The 22406-nt window shown below is 34.5% G+C and overlaps 1 protein-coding gene across 2 annotated transcripts in view; it reads left to right on the forward strand.

The window, feature by feature from the left end:
• The window catches only part of LOC149785159 (vacuolar protein sorting-associated protein 18 homolog), a 130953-nt gene that overhangs the window by 46048 nt on the left and 62499 nt on the right, over positions 1-22406 (forward strand). For both annotated transcript variants that reach the window (XM_089978937.1, XM_089978938.1), the window contains exons 12-18: positions 1078-1135; positions 6760-6863; positions 8160-8220; positions 9013-9077; positions 9674-9809; positions 15371-15523; positions 20134-20227. In XM_089978937.1, the coding sequence (XP_089835063.1) occupies positions 1078-1135; positions 6760-6863; positions 8160-8220; positions 9013-9077; positions 9674-9809; positions 15371-15523; positions 20134-20227 (671 nt within the window). The remainder of the gene's footprint in view (positions 1-1077; positions 1136-6759; positions 6864-8159; positions 8221-9012; positions 9078-9673; positions 9810-15370; positions 15524-20133; positions 20228-22406) is intronic.

A 22406-nucleotide genomic window follows, 5' to 3' on the forward strand; every position in this document is an offset into this window, starting at 1 on the left:
TAATATCTGAGAATTGCACATATTAATGAGGTACTGTTGCATCTGATTGGCTGAGCTAACTATCTCTCTTAATACTTTATTTATCATCCAGTTTTGATATAATGATACCAATTTAGTACAATAGGTTAATATTTATGGGATATAATGCTTAAGTTTGCATAGGGTTTAGTTCGTGTGATAGTTCTGAAGCATGCAGAGTGAAATGTTCTACTCTAAAGTTGCTAGCAAAAAGAGTGATATAATCCCCACTTGGATTTCTTGTTTTCTTTGGAACGCTCTTAAAAATTGTATATACTCTTATTGCGATTATTATTAGTTTCATTATAATCATAATAGGGCATAATATAGTGGATAAGGTGGTAGACTTTGGGTCCAGAAACCTCAGGTTCATGTCAAACCAGTATCATTGTGCTGGGGAAAAAATGAAAGACATTTTCCACTGTTATGAATTTAGGTCTTATAATATATAACAAAACAAGTGAAGCAAACAGTTTAAGTTAAATGATCAAGATTTGTATATCTCTGCAAGACAAAGTGAAAATTTAATATAATTTCAGTAGTCTTGAATGTCCTGATGTACCAGAATAATGCAATCCAGGATGTCTTTGAATGAGTTCACAATAATTCCAAACAATGTGTTAATCCAAAGTGAATGAGCACTTAGTAATTCCAATGAATAATTTAAATAAATAATTCCTCTCAAATTACATCTGAACAATTGCAACCTCTGGTCATGGATTCCCAGAGACTGATATAGAAATTGTTTGTTTACCAAGTCACTATGTATGCACATTTCACTTGACCTCAGTGTGAGTCATTCCAGTGGAAAATTCTAATCTAATTGTAAACAAGTTTGCTTGTAGAATATTCTGAACTCAAAAGGTAATATAAAGATCTTAATTACAACTTTCAATCATGGACAAAAGCTAGCTACATAAAAATGTTGTTTAAAGATGACCATTATGATAAAAGATGGGTTAGGGAAGATTCCCTTTGTTGTTGTTCCTATTATTAATACTATTATTATTATTATTATTATTATTATTATTATTATTGTTATTATTTTCTTTTTTGCAGAATCAAAGCTTTTTGTTTACTGAATGAACAATTGATATTTGATGAACCATTTGCTGAGGTAAATGCATCTGTTTTTTTATATAATGCCAGAAAGTATCCTTATCTCTTGAGTTTGGTATAATGCCACAAAATATCCACATCTCTTTAGTTTGATATAATGCTATAAAGTATCCATATCTCTTGAGTTTGATATAATGCCAGAAAGAATCCATATTCTTGAGTTTTATATAATACCATAAAGAATCCATATCTCTTGAGTTTTATATAATGCTATAAAGTATCCATATCTCTTGAGTTTGATATAATGCCCAAAAGTATCCATATCTCTTTAGTTTGATATAATGCCAGAAAGAATCCATATCTCTTGAGTTTTATATAATGCTATAAAGTATCCATATCTCTTGAGTTTGATATAATGCCAGAAAGAATCCATATCTCTTGAGTTTTATATAATGCTATAAAGTATCCATATCTCTTGAGTTTGATATAATGCCATAAAGAATCCATATCTCTTGAGTTTGATATAATGCTATAAAGTATCCATATCTCTTGAGTTTGATATAATGCCAGAAAGAATCCATATCTCTTGAGTTTCATATAATGCCAGAAAGAATCCATATCTCTTGAGTTTGATATAATGCCAGAAAGAATCTATATCTCTTGAGTTTCATATAATGCCAGAAAGAATCCATATCTCTTGAGTTTGATATAATGCCAGAAAGAATCCATATCTCTTGAGTTTTATATAATGCTATAAAGTATCCATATCTCTTGAGTTTGATATAATGCCAGAAAGAATCCATATCTCTTGAGTTTTATATAATGCCAGAAAGAATCCATATCTCTTGAGTTTGATATAATGCCAGAAAGAATCCATATCTCTTGAGTTTTATATAATGCTATAAAGTATCCATATCTCTTGAGTTTGATATAATGCCAGAAAGAATCCATATCTCTTGAGTTTTATATAATGCTATAAAGTATCCATATCTCTTGAGTTTGATATAATGCCAGAAAGAATCCATATCTCTTGAGTTTCATATAATGCCAGAAAGAATCCATATCTCTTGAGTTTGATATAATGCCAGAAAGAATCCATATCTCTTGAGTTTCATATAATGCCAGAAAGAATCCATATCTCTTGAGTTTGATATAATGCCAGAAAGAATCCATATCTCTTGAGTTTGATATAATGCTATAAAGTATCCATATCTCTTGAGTTTGATATAATGCCAGAAAGAATCCATATTCTTGAGTTTTATATAATACCATAAAGAATCCATGTCTCTTGAGTTTTATATAATGCTATAAAGTATCCATATCTCTTGAGTTTGATATAATGCCAGAAAGAATCCATATCTCTTGAGTTTGATATAATGCTATAAAGTATCCATATCTCTTGAGTTTGATATAATGAAAAAAGTATCCACATCTCTTGAGTTTGATATAATGCCAGAAAGAATCCATATCTCTTGAGTTTGATATAATGCCAGAAAGAATCCATATCTCTTGAGTTTGATATAATGCCAGAAAGAATCCATATCTCTTGAGTTTGATATAATGCCAGAAAGAATCCATATCTCTTGAGTTTGATATAATGCTATAAAGTATCCATATCTCTTGAGTTTGATATAATGAAAAAAGTATCCACATCTCTTGAGTTTGATATAATGCCAGAAAGAATCCATATTCTTGAGTTTTATATAATACCATAAAGAATCCATATCTCTTGAGTTTTATATAATGCTATAAAGTATCCATATCTCTTGAGTTTGATATAATGCCAGAAAGAATCCATATCTCTTGAGTTTGATATAATGCTATAAAGTATCCATATCTCTTGAGTTTGATATAATGCCAGAAAGAATCCATATTCTTGAGTTTTATATAATACCATAAAGAATCCATGTCTCTTGAGTTTTATATAATGCTATAAAGTATCCATATCTCTTGAGTTTGATATAATGCCAGAAAGAATCCATATCTCTTGAGTTTGATATAATGCTATAAAGTATCCATATCTCTTGAGTTTGATATAATGAAAAAAGTATCCACATCTCTTGAGTTTGATATAATGCCAGAAAGAATCCATATCTCTTGAGTTTGATATAATGCCAGAAAGAATCCATATCTCTTGAGTTTGATATAATGCCAGAAAGAATCCATATCTCTTGAGTTTGATATAATGCCAGAAAGAATCCATATCTCTTGAGTTTGATATAATGCTATAAAGTATCCATATCTCTTGAGTTTGATATAATGAAAAAAGTATCCACATCTCTTGAGTTTGATATAATGCCAGAAAGAATCCATATTCTTGAGTTTTATATAATACCATAAAGAATCCATATCTCTTGAGTTTGATATAATGCCAGAAAGAATCCATATCTCTTGAGTTTTATATAATGCTATAAAGTATCCATATCTCTTGAGTTTGATATAATGCCAGAAAGAATCCATATCTCTTGAGTTTTATATAATGCCAGAAAGAATCCATATCTCTTGAGTTTGATATAATGCCAGAAAGAATCCATATCTCTTGAGTTTTATATAATGCTATAAAGTATCCATATCTCTTGAGTTTGATATAATGCCAGAAAGAATCCATATCTCTTGAGTTTGATATAATGCTATAAAGTATCCATATCTCTTGAGTTTGATATAATGCCAGAAAGAATCCATATCTCTTGAGTTTGATATAATGCCAGAAAGAATCCATATTCTTGAGTTTTATATAATACCATAAAGAATCCATATCTCTTGAGTTTGATATAATGCTATAAAGAATCCATATCTCTTGAGTTTGATATAATGCTATAAAGTATCCATATCTCTTGAGTTTGATATAATGAAAAAAGTATCCACATCTCTTTAGTTTGATATAATGCCAGAAAGAATCCATATCTCTTGAGTTTGATATAATGCCAGAAAGAATCCATATCTCTTGAGTTTGATATAATGCTATAAAGTATCCATATCTCTTGAGTTTGATATAATGCCAGAAAGAATCCATATTCTTGAGTTTTATATAATACCATAAAGAATCCATATCTCTTGAGTTTGATATAATGCTATAAAGTATCCATATCTCTTGAGTTTGATATAATGCCAGAAAGAATCCATATCTCTTGAGTTTGATATAATGCCAGAAAGAATCCATATCTCTTGAGTTTGATATAATGCTATAAAGTATCCATATCTCTTGAGTTTGATATAATGAAAAAAGTATCCACATCTCTTTAGTTTGATATAATGCCAGAAAGAATCCATATCTCTTGAGTTTGATATAATGCCAGAAAGAATCCATATCTCTTGAGTTTTATATAATGCTATAAAGTATCCATATCTCTTGAGTTTGATATAATGAAAAAAAGTATCCACATCTCTTTAGTTTGATATAATGCCAGAAAGAATCCATATCTCTTGAGTTTGATATAATGCTATAAAGTATCCATATCTCTTGAGTTTGATATAATGCCAAAAAGTATCCATATCTCTTTAGTTTGATATAATGCTAGAAAGTATCCATATCTCATGAGTATATAGTGCCAAAGAGGATCCATATCTAGGGCATACAGCATTTCGCAAATCCATTGGACCTATTTCAGCCAAATTTGGCAGGGAACATCGTGGCATGAATTGCTTTTAAGGTTGTTTCTTTTTTCAAGACCTACAGATCCACCAGCAAATATGGCCACTGTTACTAAATCTAGTAAAACCTTTTAATGAGTCCTTAAAAATTTCAGGACAGAATTGTTCCATATTTCATGGAAAGGATCTTGTCATAAAAGCTTTAAACTTTTTACAAATTATGTTAATCTTCTATCAAACATAGTCACTGTTACCAAACAAACAAAAAAAAACTTTTAACTTTTTATTAAAAATAAATTTTAACCAGATTCGATAGAAAGTATCCTGGCAAAAGAAGCTTTAAAAGTTTTGCAAATGATGCTGAATCATAACTAAATATGGCCACCAAAAGAAATAGCTTTAAACTGCTTCATAGAAACATCAGGACTGAATTTGACTTTAACATTACAAAAACCATTATGTCATAAAGGGCTTTCTTTTTTTTATCATTGATGATGATGTACCATCATATGTGGCCCTTATTACTAAATATCAAAATACTTGAAACAGCTTCTCAAAAATAGCTCAACAGAATCTGACCTTGACATGAGGCATCATTCCATGAAGGTCTTTCAGGTTTGTACTGATGAGGTCAATCTGACCTTGACATGAGGCATCATTCCATGAAGGTCTTTTAGGTTTGTACAGCTGTCCATCAGATTTTGACATGAGGCATCATTCCATGAAGGTCTTTTAGGTTTGTACAGCTGTCCATCAGATTTTGACATGAGGCATCATTCCATGAAGGTCTTTTAGGTTTGTATGGATGATGTCAATCTGACCTTGACATGAGGCATCATTCCGTGAAAGTCTTTTAGGCTTGTACAGCTGTCAATCTGACCTTGACATGAGGCATTATTCCATGAAGGTCTTTTAGGTTTGTACAGCTGTCAATCAGACTTTGACATGAGGTATCATTCCTTGAAGGTCTTTTAGGTTTGTACGGATGATGTCAATCTGACTTTGACATGAGGCATCATTCCATGAAGGTCTTTCAGGTTTGTAAAGATGATGTCAATCTGACATAAGATGTTGCCTTTATTAAAAATAGAAAACTCTTTAAACAGCTAATAAAAACAAATATATGTGAACACAGTTTGACCAAATTTAACAAAACAGCTGGGGGTAAATGGGTTTCATTGTTGTATGAATGATGCTGATCCTCTGTAATATTAATGTCACCATTATTACAAGTTGAAAAACCTTGAAATTATTTCTTCTTGAAAACCGTTGAACGAAAAGCACCTCAACATACACAGCTTTCAAATTTGTTAAAATTGGGGCTATCTATCACAAGTATGGCTGCTGTTTTGAAGACAGAATTGTTTTTTTTATAAAAAAAAACATTCTTCTCAAAAACCACCACACAACAGAATTTGATCATATGCATCCTACTTTAATGATAATACAGATTTATACACATGATGCCAACACACCATAAAATATGTCTACATTACCCAAACTCTGTAAACATTTATACAAAAAGATAGTTTGACATGAAGCATCTTGGCTTTTCAGTATTGAACGAATGATGCTGATATGTTGTCAGACATGGATGAAGTTGCAAACAATAGTGAAACCTTAACACAGTTGGTTTGGTAATTTCTTGAGGGTGTGCAAGTTTTAAGTCAGGCTAACATTTTCTGGTAATGATCCCGGGAAAGTGAGAGGATGTGTTTTAAACTTGATTTTGCCAACCCACAAATTAAATGTTGGTGAACCATATATGAATGTGTGTGGCACACAGACCTTTCCACTTGCCTGTTTATGTATGTGTGATGACAGTGTATCTACATAGTGGACCATTCAATAATGGATGGGCATGTAATGTGTAGTTCACAGAACACTTATTTTCAAGGAAATGTAACTTTAAGAACATATTTGCTGTGGATCATTATTGTAAACACCTGCATGTCAAGAATCTGCTCTGTTAAATCAGATTCTCAGGTGAAAACTTATATCCGTCATATATAATAGTCAAAATATTGTTTTGATAACCAGATTGACATCTGTAGTTAGCTTTATTTTCTTTTCTGTGTTTTTTGGTTTCAGAGATTTGGAAAATTGACAGGTATTTGCAAGGATCCTTTGAAAGGCAATATTTGGGTGTTCACACCTCAGAACATCTTCAAATACAAAGTTACTAGAGAAGATAGGTAAGTTTGTTAGAGGATTGAGTGAATATTAGTCCAATTTAAGTGAAATAGTCATTCTCAAGTCTGTCATTTTGCCTGAACAAGCCCAAAAAGGGAAGTTCATGTTGCCTTGTCTTAATTGCATACACATCTCCCCCCCAGTTTTGATACAATGCATTGATAAACTATGTAAAACAAAAACTTTTCTGTCAAGTTCTGTGCTCTGTAGTCAATTTTGAGCATAATTATGATGATAAATTTCAGAAATTACATTGCTCTTTGTAGAATTTCTGCCAAAATTCAAACATGATCGTTGAATTAAATGATTTTTTGTAGCCCAAGTCTGAAGCCAAATATTACTGTGTGGATGTATCCCAGTATATTACTAATAAAATTAATAAATTTAGTCAGTATTATGAATATATGAAATGACAAATTGTACTGAGAAGCAAATAATTTACTGTAACCTATTTTCAGGGTTGCCATTGTTTACAATAACTGTTATGCAACAACTGTAGTGAAGCTTATAAGGACAAGTTTTAATATTTTAAGAAATGCAACCAAAAATTAGACTTACACAGTCCATCTGGCTTGTCCTAATTGACAAATTGGCTAACAATTAAACTGATGGAGTCCACATGTTGATTTGGTTTGTTGTCCTGCCTGTGACAACTGTAGCCAGAGATTAGACTCATAGAATCCAAGTTGGGATCCAAGGAAATCCCAGTTGGGACAATGTACTTCCAAGACTGAGATTTCTTTGTCCAGACTCTATATCGATTATTCTTACCATTTGTTTTTCAGATATGATAATGATAATAAGAAGGCCTAATTTTTAAATTTTATTCCATCACATCATTAACTAGCTGTACATGAAGTGGTTTTTAACACTTTGACATCATTAATGTGTCATACAATATTATAATGTCTTGAAAGTGTGTTATACAAAATTATGATGAAATTGAACCATTACACAATGATCTAAGATAATCAACTCAAAACCACCAGACCACAACAAGAAAAGTAATGGTCACAAATCCAGGAGGTTTGTTTGTTATATTGGTCAGAGTTTCCATATGTCTGCTTGTCCGTTGAACATGAACAATTCTGTTCATAATAGTGGTTTGCCTTTTGGAATTTACAATCAATTTTAGTGAGTCAGTAGGCCAAGGTTGATATTAAAATTTGTTGTGTGTGAGACTTTCAGTGATCAGTTTAGATTTTTGGAATTACAGCCATCCTATTTTTTAATTTGGTGTTTTGATAATGAAAAATTCCACTATTATTCACATGGTTTTGTACATTTCCACTTGACAGGGATGTCTGGCAGATGTATCTGGACAAGCAACAGTTTGAAATGGCCAAAGAATATTGTAAGGTAAGTTTATAAAGGTGACTGAACATCAAAGTTTCACAGTTGTAAATTAGATATTGTCTTATTTCCCTAGCTACATAACATTATCATTGTACAGTTATTCAAGTTTACTGAATTTGGCATTTGTATCTTACGAATGAATTTCATATATTTGTTTTTGTATAAATAATAAAAGTATTTTGACACTTTTGTTTCATGAACTGAATTCATTTGCTTTATTTATTTCTGAACTATTTACAGGTCCTTAAATATGTACAGTATATACTTGCATTAAAGTTGAGACCAGCTACAAACTGCATAGACCCAGATCAGCCCTTGCATATTGTACCAGCAGATCTGGGTCTATACTGCTTGTTTGGAGTTGTTATTATAGGGTATAAACCATTTTTCAGCACAGGATAGGCTATACATGGCAGCCAGTATAAATGGTGGAGGAAAACCCCAGAAAGAACCACTGACCTACGAGAAGCTACTGGCAAGCTTTCTCACATACCCACAACTTGTTTGGAGTAATTAGTTGAATAAACAAACAGAAAAATTACTGGATCTGACAGCACATTATACAATGACAGATCATGGTCTTTGTTATTTGCAGCTGGACTCACCTTATAAATGAGAATGTATGGTACATATTGGTGAGACATAATCATTTAAATTTATGGTTGACATGACTCTGAAGTGGACCAGAATGTGTTGACTTTAGAAATAGAGAGTATGTTATGTCATGTAAATTTGATGGGAAAATCAACCATATGAATGTAATCTAAAGTAGATTTGTATTGTTGATCGTTCTAGGACAATCCAGTTCATATGGATAAAGTGCTGACCAAACAAGCTGAGCATCTTTTAAGTTTAAAACAGTGAGTATAAATCAGCCTAATTTATCCTCTCTCCATCACTCCTATCATGATACCACTTTCCCAAAACAAAAGGAAAAGAAAAGCTTCAGTGTTTAAAGTTTTAGTTTTATCTCAATGATTTTGTTGACAAAGACATCAGTGTGTTGGCTATGTATATTATTAACATATTTGGACCTTTAAGGTTGGTGCACCAAACATACAGGCTTTGTTTGAATGGGAATTTTATTGGCAGTATCATGCCTAGGGAATGTTCACTAAGTGCCTTTCCCATGGATACACCAAGGTAGCCAACCAGACCATTTAGGAATCGAACCTGTGACCCATGTATTACAAGTCTGATGGTCTTCCAGCAGAGTTACCTTTGTCTCTGTTCATTCTCCCCTTTTCTGATTCAAATTTTAGTTTGTACATTCATGGACAAATACTGTCTGGAGATATCATTTGCATTAACCCATCTATTGACATGACTCTGAAGTGAACCAGAATGTGATGATGCTTATAAAAATCTAGTGGCAATAAATAAATATGTTTAAATTAAAGCTAGAGAAATCATCTTTGTTTTTGCAAACAATTATTATTTTTTGTTTTTTTTGCAGGTATGCAGAGAGTGCACAGCTATATGCTCTTACTCAGAATTCTTTTGAAGAGATTGCTCTGAAATTTATTCGTCTCCAAGAGAAAGATCCTTTGCGAAGTTTTCTACATAAAAAATTGGAGTCTTTGAGGCCTCAGGTTAAAGAGATACTTATATTCCAAAGAATTTTTTAAAAAAAAATTAACTTGATGTTTTCCTAGATTTACCTGGTAACCATTTCTTTTTTAATATTGGCAGAGAGATACACTGTGCCTTCTGTGAATTAAAAAAACCACATTTCTCCATCAAATACTTTAGTAATTACCCTCTGCTTCATCTGAATCCAGCCCTCCCTGAAAGGCAAAAAAATCTTTCTCATTACATCACATAGGCTATGGGAAATAACTCTTACAGGTTAACTCCCTTTTTCACTCTAAGTGGCCACCAGTATCCCTGATGTAACTACTTGAAACTTTCATTTGCAGCTGTGAATTTTGTCTCCAAAAATCGATTGAATATTATATTTAATTTGACCATCCATCATTTATTTTCAATTGTATAGTAAATCAAACCATTCTTATAGTGTAAACAACAAATAGGTATTATTCCTAGTGATTTCATATGTTTAAAAGGTAACAAATAGGCATTATTCATAATTATTTTATTTTTATCTTTTAAATATTTTAAAAATGTTATTATTGTCCTTATGATATTGATTGGTAACTCTAAACAAATCAGTGCTGTAATTCAATTGTACTGTTAGTTTTCAGTTTATTATGTATTTCTTTGGTCATCTCAGTAATATCAGTTTACCTATTTCAACAATTTGAATATATGTTGTATGTACTTGTGAGTTTTTTTCTTCTTTTTCATTACAGAGATATCAGTCAAGTGCAAAAAGTGTGGAAGCTGTAAACTCAACTGTGAGACATGCCTAACATGCATAAAAGTGTTCTTCACACACATGTAGCATGGGTACATATACAGAGCAGATGTATGGTCCAGTGTGTTGATAAGGCAAAGGAAGGGCCACAAAAATGTCACAATCCAAATCTCCTGAGCATTAAATCTTAACTATTTGACTTTGGAATCTTTGATCAGCTTTATGAAGAATGTAAAGATGCTGCTCCCACTCCCCATGAAGATGTCAGAACAGTGAGTGTGAATGTGATGACCTCTGATAAAATTGACCACATGATGGGTGATTTCATTCAAATATTACAATAGCAAATGATATGCATTGTACAGCATGCTCTGTCACTGAGCATGTCATTGAGCGAGTTGGACAAAAAAAGTCCCTATCCATGCCCATGCATGGAATCAGAAATGTTGCGGCTGGACATGTGCGATTACCTTTCAACATTGACTGTCAGGACAATTCGTGTCAAGTCTTGGCAGTCATGAATCTGTCATCTTGGACTGGCAAGCCAGCAGGGCAACCATGTCCCACAGCAGTTCAAATGGTGATGTCACCATATGCCAGGTAGACTTCCTGTTGGCCAATTTCATGTCCCTGAACAGTTCTTATAGTGATGGCATTATTTGACCAATAGACTTCCTGTTGGCTAACCAATTTCAAGTCCCTGAACAGTTCTTATAGTGATGGCATCATATGACCAGTAGACTTCCTGTTGGCTAACCAATTTCATGTCCCTGAACAGTTCTTATAGTGATGGCATCATATGCCCAGTAGACTGCGCTGTTGGCTGACCATATCCATATCATTCAGCAGTTCTTACAGTGCTGGCTTCATATGCCCTGCTGGCTGACCATAAACATGTACCATATCCGTGATACCAGTATATGGCAAACCAGCATTATGTTTGAAGCCATCAGGCATGACCCAACTGACTGGACCAGACCAGCACTCACCAGCCAGACCACTATTTTATGCTGGATGTTGTCTTGGACAGCATTTATTGCATATCTGACAGATATAACCTTGTATACGCATTGTGACAATTCATTGCTATACCATTGGATGCATGACATGCAGGAGGAGGATAATGCCTGAATTTGTATTCTGGTCCAGCCATGAGAAGAACAGAATTTAGTTTTAAGGTGGAAACAGAAGAAATTGGCTTAATTTTATCTCCATTTGAATAACTTTCTCCACTGGCAGAAAATCCTACTTACAAGTCAACACCTAGGTAGACATGATGATAACAAACATCCATCCTTCAGAATTTTGACAATCATCACAGATTGTAGAAATTACTGGGCATCTCTGCAATAAAATTTGCAACCTCTGTAACACAAGAGACTTAGTTTTGGTGAGTCATTTGCTAGCAGTTTTAATACAGAACTGGTATCAATCACACTCCAGTATATAATATATAGATGTACCTAGCTTAGGCAAAGGTATTTCCTGTCTTCAGTACTTTAATGGCCTCATGTAACCTGGATTTGATAAGAAAAGATACACTCCTACTGTCTTCTTCTCTGAAACCACATTATGTGGCATTCATTTACTCCCTTTTGTTTCTCCCCTTACAGTCGGGTGACAAATTGAGAGAAACAGGTGGCACAGGAGTTACCTGTCAGTTATCCATGCAAACACTTATCTCTTCACAATGATCGATGCCAGGAAGTTCTTAGATAATTCTCATCAACATTTGCAACCTTTCAACCAAGCAAATTATAGGATGATATATGCCTGAAACTTTCTCAGGCTGGCTGAGAGAAAACAAGGTTCCTCCTCCACCCAGGCCTCATGCCAACTGTAAGTGACTTGCCATCCCTTTCATTGCTTACTCTTCTGTCATGCACGCTATGTCTGTAATCTACTGTGGGTTATTCAACTGTTTTGCCTTAGTCTAAGCCCCTAGCCCTTGACCAAGACAATGGACTAGCCCCTAGCCCTTGACCAAGACAATGGATTATGTATAATCACTCTTCAGGACATCTTTCTCCACAGCATTGGACAACATCAAAAACATTCAGTAGGTTTGGTTTTGGTTAATGACATGAACAACCTTCTTTACCTCGTTTGCAGGTTAGGGTGGATAGTCAGTGTAGAGACAGGATCTTATCCCTTACCATTGTTTTCTTCATCTAGGTATGGAGTTTCTAACTTGTATCAAGACCAGTTTTGCAGTTAGGTAAAATAAATAAATACCCTCTTTCATCTATGCATTCTCAGACCCACATGCATGGGTTATCAATACCCTTTCAATTAGTTGGGAGGGATATATACATATACCTTCCCTCCTGCAGTTTCTAGTACCAAAATTAGTACAGAAATTATGGGCACTGACTGTAAAATGATTATGAATGCCCCTTTTCAATGAGACAAATCATGGATCAACAATTTACTCAATTTAATGACAGACACACCCAGAAAATTTGCAGCTACCCCCATGCTGATCAAGCAGCTGAGGTCACCATGTCTGGAGAAACTCCTCCATACTTTGCTCTTATCAGGGATGCCTTGTGCAGAATGGAGTTTGGTGCTTCATTTGTGGAGATTACAACAAGCTTGACGGCTTTCCACCTTGATGGCATATGAGGGGAAGTGGCAAGTTTTCAATCAGTAGTGTCATGTTAATGATGTCACACCACTCTCAGTCTCCATTCCCTATCTGGCTAACAATCAAGGGATACCATTGCATGATATCAGAAATATTAAGCCATCAAGGAATAGATGATTCAGCTGTAAAAGTCTGTTCCGATATTTTGTCCAATTTCAGCATATCCAGACCGTGCTTACTCGCCTTGTTTCTAAAAGAGAACCTTTCTGGCTTTTGCCCTGGCTCAGTGTCAAAGAACAGGCTATGGTCACAAGGCATCCAGCAAACAAAATTGCTCTCTCTCTTCAGTCAATCCATTGTTAGAGGTGCATATGCAGGAACTAGTATGCTCCCTCTAATTCTATTTAAGACACATGGAGAATGTCCAAAGTGGTCATAAAATGTTATTCCTCCTGGTTAATGCAGAAAAACAAGACAAGTGCTTGATGCTCGGCTTAACTCAGTGTAGAATGAACTCTCACAGGCTCTGGTTTGACAAATGAAGAGTTCTACTTACAAAGTACAAGCAGTTTCTGTGATCCTGGCTTTCGAACATAATGTCTCAATTCAAGACATTGTGGAGTCAGCTGGATGGTATTCTGAGTCTGTTTTCTCCATCTTCTGTGTATGTGTCATGGCCTCCCAAAGAGAGAGCTGAATCTCACCGAGTTGCTGGTAGCTGCCCATAAAGCTTCTGTGTATGTGACATGGCCTCACCAAGAGATGTGTATAAACACATCATCTTTGGGTTTGCTGAACTCGTGTTAGGAAAATTTCATCCTTTCAGTGGAGGGATCATCCTGCTCCTGCAGTTTGATGCAGGTAGAGGTCTGATGATCATGTATTTCCTCCTCTTGCGTATTTTTCTAATGTTAGTCTGATCAAGTAATGTATTTGACAGAGAAAGTTAATTTTGTAAAATTATTCTTCTCCAAAAGTACTTACCTGATTACAGTTAACCCCTTCTACACTTTCCTGCAATGTGAGCATCCTGTTCAATGTTTAACTCTAGCTGAAACTGGTTCCATCCAGAATAATGGTTGCCTCTTTGCCAGAACAGTGGAGTTGATCTGTAAAAGTTATTTCCCTTTATATGATATACAGATGGAAAAGCAATCTTTTTTGTATTCAGGTAGGGCTGGATTCAGATGTAGCAGAGTGTAATCACTAGTTGTTAATGTGATCAGGTGAACATTGATAAATAAAATGAATTGACTAAAAATTTACTTTCCATAAAAGTTAGGCTTGTTATTATAAAAAGCAGGAGAGTTTAAATCTTGTACATGGACATTAGCACTTTATTTTTTATGATTCTTTATTAATTGAGAGAGGTGCAGTAGCTCATAATCCAAGGGTCCTGGGTTCAATACCCAGTCAAGCCAGCCCAGGATGGCTGTCTTGATGTGCCCTTGGGAAAGGCATTTAGCTCCTATTTCCAGGGCATGATATAACCAATAATGTGTTCAAAGTGCTATACACACAAACTCAAAGAGCAAAATAAATCTTTAAGAATTTATTTTGATAAAATTCAAATTAAAAATGTATATCAGAAAGCTTGTATCACCTTATCCATATTTTTTTGTATATTTTTATATGTTTACTTTTATAATTGTTCGTTATAAGATTGTGGTTCCATACAAATTATATTAAACTCATTGCCCAGGGAATTTACGAGTTACATGTCAGCAGAATTAGGAAATTTGTAACTGTAAAACCAGCTGTAATGTCCTTAAGCCATTAAATGCAACCCTGTTATGATCCTCATTTGCACGCATTTTTCATTATTTTTAGAAGGAAAAAAACAAATGTTTAAACTATTCATGCTGGGCTCCCAAGTGGCCAAGTGGTCTAAAGCACTCACCATTATTTATCACTGCCATCTCACCTCTGTTTGCATGGGTTCGAGTCTTGGGCTTGATCATTGTGGGTATGTGAGAAAGTTTGCCAGTAGCTTGTGGGTTGGTGGTTCTTTCCAGGGTTTTCTGGGGTTCTTCCTCCACCATTTATACTGGCTGCCATGTATAGCCTATCTTGTGCTGAAAAATGGTATTAAACCCTATAACAACAGCAACAATTTATGCCATTACAATGTATTTATTATTTTGATAGTTCATTGTAAATTTTAATGTCTATATTTTTAGTTGACAAATATTTATAATATTAGTTTGCTCATTCATAGATTTGATTTTTTAGGGGGTTTCTTTTTTCAGGACAAAACCCAGATGACAATGCTGGTGACATGGCTGATAGAAATTTACCTGAACCAGCTTGGGGAGCTAAAGGAACAAAACTTGGAATTGGGCCCTCGCTTCAAAAGTCTGCAGCAAGAATTCCAAACATTTCTCAAACAGACCAAGATCAAGGTATACCCTTCCTCCAAAAGATTGAAATTCTTTCATGTTAACCGACTTGTTTTAAGATTGCTTAATGAATTGGTACACTTAGATGTTTTCAGGTAGTTTGCTCACAGTGAAGTCTAAAAGTTATTCGCAGGGTACTCATATTTGGGGTTTGTTTTAGGTCCTGAATTTTAAAGTCTAGGTACCGTATATACTCACTTACAGGTTGACCTTTTGTATGGAAATTTAATTCATGCAGAGTAGAGGTCATCTTATAAGCACAAAATACAACATAAATGTGTATTCTGGGGGTAATGTTGGAAACTCAAGACATCTGCAGTACACATAAATATTGTCATTCAAATTTGTACATTTTCATGATTCTATTCCTGTTCAGAAGTGCATATATGTTATACACAGTGTTTATACATTTTGTGATGGTATTCATTTCACACTACTCATATCTACAGTTATTTTAATTTTAATAATTTGAAAATATTATGGGTAAATTAAATACTACCCACTGCACAGTGAAATGTCCCTCAGTGTTGTTTACCATGTGTATTTACCAGCAATTATATTGCTTCCTTTTCTGTGCAAGTTTTAAAATTTGTCTTTATAACCACTGTGTCTGATGGAATACCAATTTTGATTTAAGTTGTATTTTCTTTTTCGTAAGTTAGATTTTATTCTGAAGTGATATTTCACAAGTTGTCTACTTGTATATGTAACCTGATAAACCCTTGTCTTGTAAAAGCAACACTCACTTTGTTTTCTAGTTGACAATCCATTTGATTGAGCTGTGATTTTAGTACCGTGCTAGGTAGAGTTCTGCATCTTCCAGTGAATGTTTGACCTTATTTTCTTAGCTTGTTTACCCACATGACAACCCTTTGGTTGAACCATGAGTCTGATACTTGCTTAGTGCCAAATAACAGAAGGCGGTTATTTGAACTCTCTGTAATCTTGCTACACAATTGACAGGTGTACAGTTGCAGCCTTTTGTATTAGATTTCATACACTGTATGATCAAAGTGTTACTTACGGAGTCCAAGCTCATTTTCTACATAAGCACCTGCATATGACAGTGAGGAAATGGAGTCAGACAATATTTACGATGACTAGATGATGATGATTTACAGTGACTAGAAGATGGTGGAGGATTTCAGAATTTTATCTTCTATCCATCCATTCAGTTGGGCTTGTTTAGTTTTGCAAATGTAACTCTGAGTCACTGACAAGAGGTCATCTCTTCAGTTGGATCCAACTTGTAAAATACACATTGACTTACAGGAGAGTCAAAAAGAAAATGGCTTTTTGCAGACCTAAAATGGGCTGGGGTTGAAATATAGTCATGTCAACTTAGAAGCGAGTATATACAATACTAATTTTTTTAACGGTATTTGTAGGTCAGTGGAATAGTGAATTTCAAAGTCATTGAATTTCAAAGTCAAAATACTCATTTGTTATGTTTTATGTAGGTCAGAAAGGCAGTGAATTTCAAAGTCAGGGTATTCATTTATTATGGTTTATGTAGGTCTGAAAGACAGTGAATTTCAAAGTCAGGGTATTCATTTTTTATGGTTTATGTAGGTCTGAAAGACAGTGAATTTCAAAGTCAGAGTATTCATTTATTATGGTTTATGTAGGTCAGAAAGACAGTGAATGTCAAAGTCAGGGTATTCATTTATTATGGTTTATGTAGGTCAGAAAGACAGTGAATTTCAAAGTCAGGGTATTCATTTTTTATGGTTTATGTAGGTCTGAAAGACAGTGAATGTCAAAGTCAATGTATTCCTTTATTATGGTTTATGTAGGTCTGAAAGACAGTGAATGTCAAAGTCAATGTATTCCTTTATTGTGGTTTATGTAGGTCAGAAAGACAGTGAATGTCAAAGTCAGGGTATTCATTTTTTATGGTTTATGTAGGTCAGAAAGACAGTGAATTTCAAAGTCAGGGTATTCATTTTTTATGGTTTATGTAGGTCTGAAAGAGAGTGAATGTCAAAGTCAGGGTATTCATTTTTTATGGTTTATGTAGGTCTGAAAGACAGTGAATTTCAAAGTCAGGGTATTCATTTTTTATGGTTTATGTAGGCCTGAAAGACAGTGAATGTCAAAGTCAATGTATTCCTTTATTGTGGTTTATGTAGGTCTGAAAGACAGTGAATGTCAAAGTCAGGGTATTCATTTATTATGGTTTATGTAGGTCAGAAAGACAGTGAATGTCAAAGTCAGGGTATTCATTTTTTATGGTTTATGTAGGCCTGAAAGACAGTGAATGTCAAAGTCAATGTATTCCTTTATTGTGGTTTATGTAGGTCAGAAAGACAGTGAATGTCAAAGTCAGGGTATTCATTTATTATGGTTTATGTAGGTCAGAAAGACAGTGAATGTCAAAGTCAGGGTATTCATTTTTTATGGTTTATGTAGGTCAGAAAGACAGTGAATTTCAAAGTCAGGGTATTCATTTTTTATGGTTTATGTAGGTCTGAAAGACAGTGAATGTCAAAGTCAATGTATTCCTTTATTATGGTTTATATAGGTCAGAAAGACAGCGAATTTCAAAGACAGTGAATTTCAATGTCAGGATTTTCATTTATTATGGTTTATGTAGGTCAGAAAGTCAGGAAAGTGGTGAGTTTACAGTGACAGGTATCATGTTAATGGCTCTCACCTCTCTCAGCCTCAACTCTCCAACTGGCCAACTTCTTTCTGTTTCTTTTTGAGGACAAAAAGTTACAGGGTACTTGTATAACAATGAAGAGATACTATTCCGTGATCTCAGACAAGTTCAGACATCATGGAAGGGACAATATTGGCCACAACAAAGACCTTTCTGACTTGTCCAGTTTCGCCTTATCAAGGCTACACTCGCTTACCTTGTTCCCAAAATATGACCTATCCTGGGTCTTGAGATGGCTCAACTTGTTTAAGTTTGTGTTCCTATCTTCATCCTCACTGAAGCAGCTTTCTTTCTGATTGCACTAGCTTTGGCATAAAGGTTGAGTGAGTTGCATGGGCTGTCCATGGATCTGAACTATGTGAAGTTTTGTTCCAACAAAATGTTTCCAACAGGTTAGTTGTTTTAATGCTGTAACTTGGTTTTGTTTCTAAGAACAGGAAACCAACAAATAACTATTCACTCTCTCTCTGTGATCAACCCTTCTAGAGAAACTAAGCTGGAGGATTTTGTTTGTACCCTCAGATGCCATCAGAGGCACACAGAGATGATGTATAAAGACTATTCCTACTGTTTAAGGCAGAAAAGTGAGACAACCCCAGAAGCACTTGTCACTTGGCTAAATGAATTATTAAATCAGTGAACTCTCAGGATCAGGTATAACTAATGAAGATTTCAGCTCACAAAATGTGAACAATTTCCATACACTAGTGTCTCAATGGATGCTCAAGCATTTACTGCTCCTCCTTCCTATTCTAATGTAATAGGATAAAAAATAAAATTTATGTTTGTCCATTAATACTTACATGATCACATTTCTAAAATTTCCTTCCACCCTTCACCATAATGCAAGAATCCTGTTAAAGGTTTCACATTTCTCTCAAGCTTGAACTGGTTGCCAGCTAGTGGATACAAAGGGAGTTAACTTACATGTTTAGGCTCCTTCAAAACATGACAGAGTAGAGTGAATGCAACAAGCTTTGTAAAATGTAACAAATAATTTATTTCTCTAGAAAAACAAGGTAAAAATGAGAAAAAGAACTTAAGGTTTTACTAATCAAATCCAAACTTAATCCAAGAATTAAAAAATAGAAGTCCTGTTATTAAAAAGTCCTAAATGAATCTGAGTTTGTGTCCCAATGAAATCCAAAATAGTAGGCGATGACGTCTGTTGCATCCTTCAAAGTGTTGTTTTGTAAACAGTTCCTTGTTGAATCACAGAAAAAAATAATCCAGTTCTGATTCCAAATAAATTTCAGTGTATGTCTTTGTCCAAGAGTTCTGTATGACCACTTATATACTTCCAGGAAAATAAATCACTTGTATTCCATAAAATAAAATTTCAACTCAAACTGGTCACAACAAAACACCTTTAAGTGTCAATGGTTTAAAGCCCAAATGCCCAAATTCCATCCAGAAAACAGTTATACACTAATTTAAGATGCAAAACAGATTCACGTATGAGGGCCACGTTGTCACCCTTCCAGAACAAAATAGAAGCTTTTTACATGCCCAACATCACATATGACATCATGTATAACCTTAACTGAAATCAATGGTTCTTACTCTGCGAAAAAAAATGAAAAAAATAAAAAAAAGTTGTTTACCGGAACCCTTACTGGTTCTGAATCAAGGTCAGCAACTAGATATAGTCTTTTCAGGAAGGCATAGATTTGGAAGTAGCAGAAAATAATCACTAATTTTAATGTGATCAGTAAAAGTATTCTCAGAATTCATAATTTAGTAAAAACTTCAATTTTTTTTGTCCCAAATATAATGTTACCTCGTCTAGCTACAGGTCCATCAGTTAGGAGTAGGTCCATCCATTTGTCTGATTATGTTTTGTGTTTGTTTTTTTCATGCACTAGTTAGGCATCAGTTTATCATGAATACATTTCATGTTCTTAATACAGTCATGTGTTACATCTTGATTTTAATTATGTATTCCCAGGAATGTGTAAGTCATAACAGGACTGTGGTGTATGACATGATCGCCAGCCATGGAGATGTGGTAGATCTCATCTTCTTTGCTGTCTTGATGCAAGGTTTGTCTATATTGATTCTTAAGATATAAGAACATGTCACTTGAACTTTCCAGTATTGTAACTCATTATTTCAGACAGTAATAAATTTTTTCAGGTGATAAACTTTACAATATAAGATCACTGTATTCCAAAAATATATGGCAAGCATGTAGATGGTTTATTATATTTGCTGAATTTAAGTTAATTACTTTCACATATTTTCCAAATGACAAAAGTACCTCATAGGTACAAGCTCTAAAAATAAACAGTTGTTTTATTGTTTTGGATTTAGACAATGATGCTGTGGTAGACTTTAAATGTGCCTTTGAATTTGTATTCATTATTCTTTTATGTGTGTAACCTGTTTGAAAGAAACTTACAACTAGTGTATTTTTGTATCAAAAAGGACTTATTAAAATGGGAATGATTAGATAATCATTTTTTCATCTGTTTTTAATAAAGTTCAGTTTTACATTTTACTTGTTTCCTTGAGATTAAATTCTCTTGTACAGATCTGTTAATAGTTATTAATACTGCATTAAATTTGATAAATGTATAACAAGTTAGTTGTTAGGTTAAAATATAATGCAATCCACCATATAGACAGCAGAAACAAACATAAATATCATGATGCCAAGTGCCACACAGACTGCAGAAACAAACATAAAGACCATGGTGCAAAGTGCCACACAGACTGCAGAAACAAAGAGTAAGATGCAAAGTGCCACACAGACAGCAGAAACAAACATAAAGACCATGATGCAGAGTGACACACAGACTGCAGAAACAAACATAAAGACCATGATGCAGAGTGACACACAGACTGCAGAAACAAACATAAAGACCATGATGCAGAGTGACACACAGACTGCAGAAACAAACATAAAGACCATGATGCAAAGTGACACACAGACTGCAGAAACAAACATAAAGAGCATGATGCAAAGTGCCACACAGACTGGAGAAACAAAGAGTAAGATGCAAAGTGCCACACAGACTGCAGAATCAAACATAAAGACCATGATGCAAAGTGCCACACAGACTACAGAAACAAACATAAAGACCATGATGCAAAGTGCCACACAGACTGCAGAAACAAAGAGTAAGATGCAAAGTGCCACACAGACTGCAGAGACAAACATAAAGACTATGATGCAAAGTGCCACACAGACTACAGAAACAAACATAAAGACCATGATGCAAAGTGCCACACAGACTGCAGAAACAAAGAGTAAGATGCAAAGTGCCACACAGACAGCAGAAACAAACATAAATATCATGATGCCAAGTGCCACACAGACTGCAGAAACAAACATAAAGACCATGATGCAAAGTGCCACACAGACTGCAGAAACAAAGAGTAAGATGCAAAGTGCCACACAGACAGCAGAAACAAACATAAAGACCATGATGCAGAGTGACACACAGACTGCAGAAACAAACATAAAGACCATGATGCAGAGTGACACACAGACTGCAGAAACAAACATAAAGACCATGATGCAGAGTGACACACAGACTGCAGAAACAAACATAAAGACCATGATGCAGAGTGCCACACAGACTGCAGAAACAAACATAAAGACCATGATGCAAAGTGACACACAGACTGCAGAAACAAACATGAAGAGCATGATGCAGAGTGACACACAGACTGCAGAAACAAACATAAAGACCATGATGCCAAGTGCCACACAGACTGCAGAAACAAACATAAAGACCATGATGCAAAGTGCCACACAGACTACAGAAACAAACTTAAAGACCATGATGCAAAGTGCTACACAGACTGCAGAAACAAAGAGTAAGATGCAAAGTGCCACACAGACTGCAGAAACAAACATAAAGACCATGATGCAAAGTGCCACACAGACTACAGAAACAAACATAAAGAGCATGATGCAAAGTGCCACACAGACTGCAGAAACAAACATAAAGATTATGATGCAAAGTGCCACACAGACAGCAGAAACAAACATAAAGATCATGATGCAAAGTGCCACACAGACTGGAGAAACAAAGAGTAAGATGCAAAGTGCCACACAGACAGCAGAAACAAACATAAAGACCATGATGCAGAATGACACACAAACAGCATTAACAAACATAAAGAGCAAGATGCCAAGTGCCACACAGACAGCAGAAACAAACATAAAGAGCATGATGCAAAGTGCCATACAGACAGTAAAATGCTGTTGTT

This window comes from Sinohyriopsis cumingii, chromosome 13 (assembly GCF_028554795.1).
Source record: "Sinohyriopsis cumingii isolate HCF-2022 chromosome 13, ASM2855479v2, whole genome shotgun sequence".
In the NCBI taxonomy this organism is placed as follows: domain Eukaryota; kingdom Metazoa; phylum Mollusca; class Bivalvia; order Unionida; family Unionidae; genus Sinohyriopsis; species Sinohyriopsis cumingii.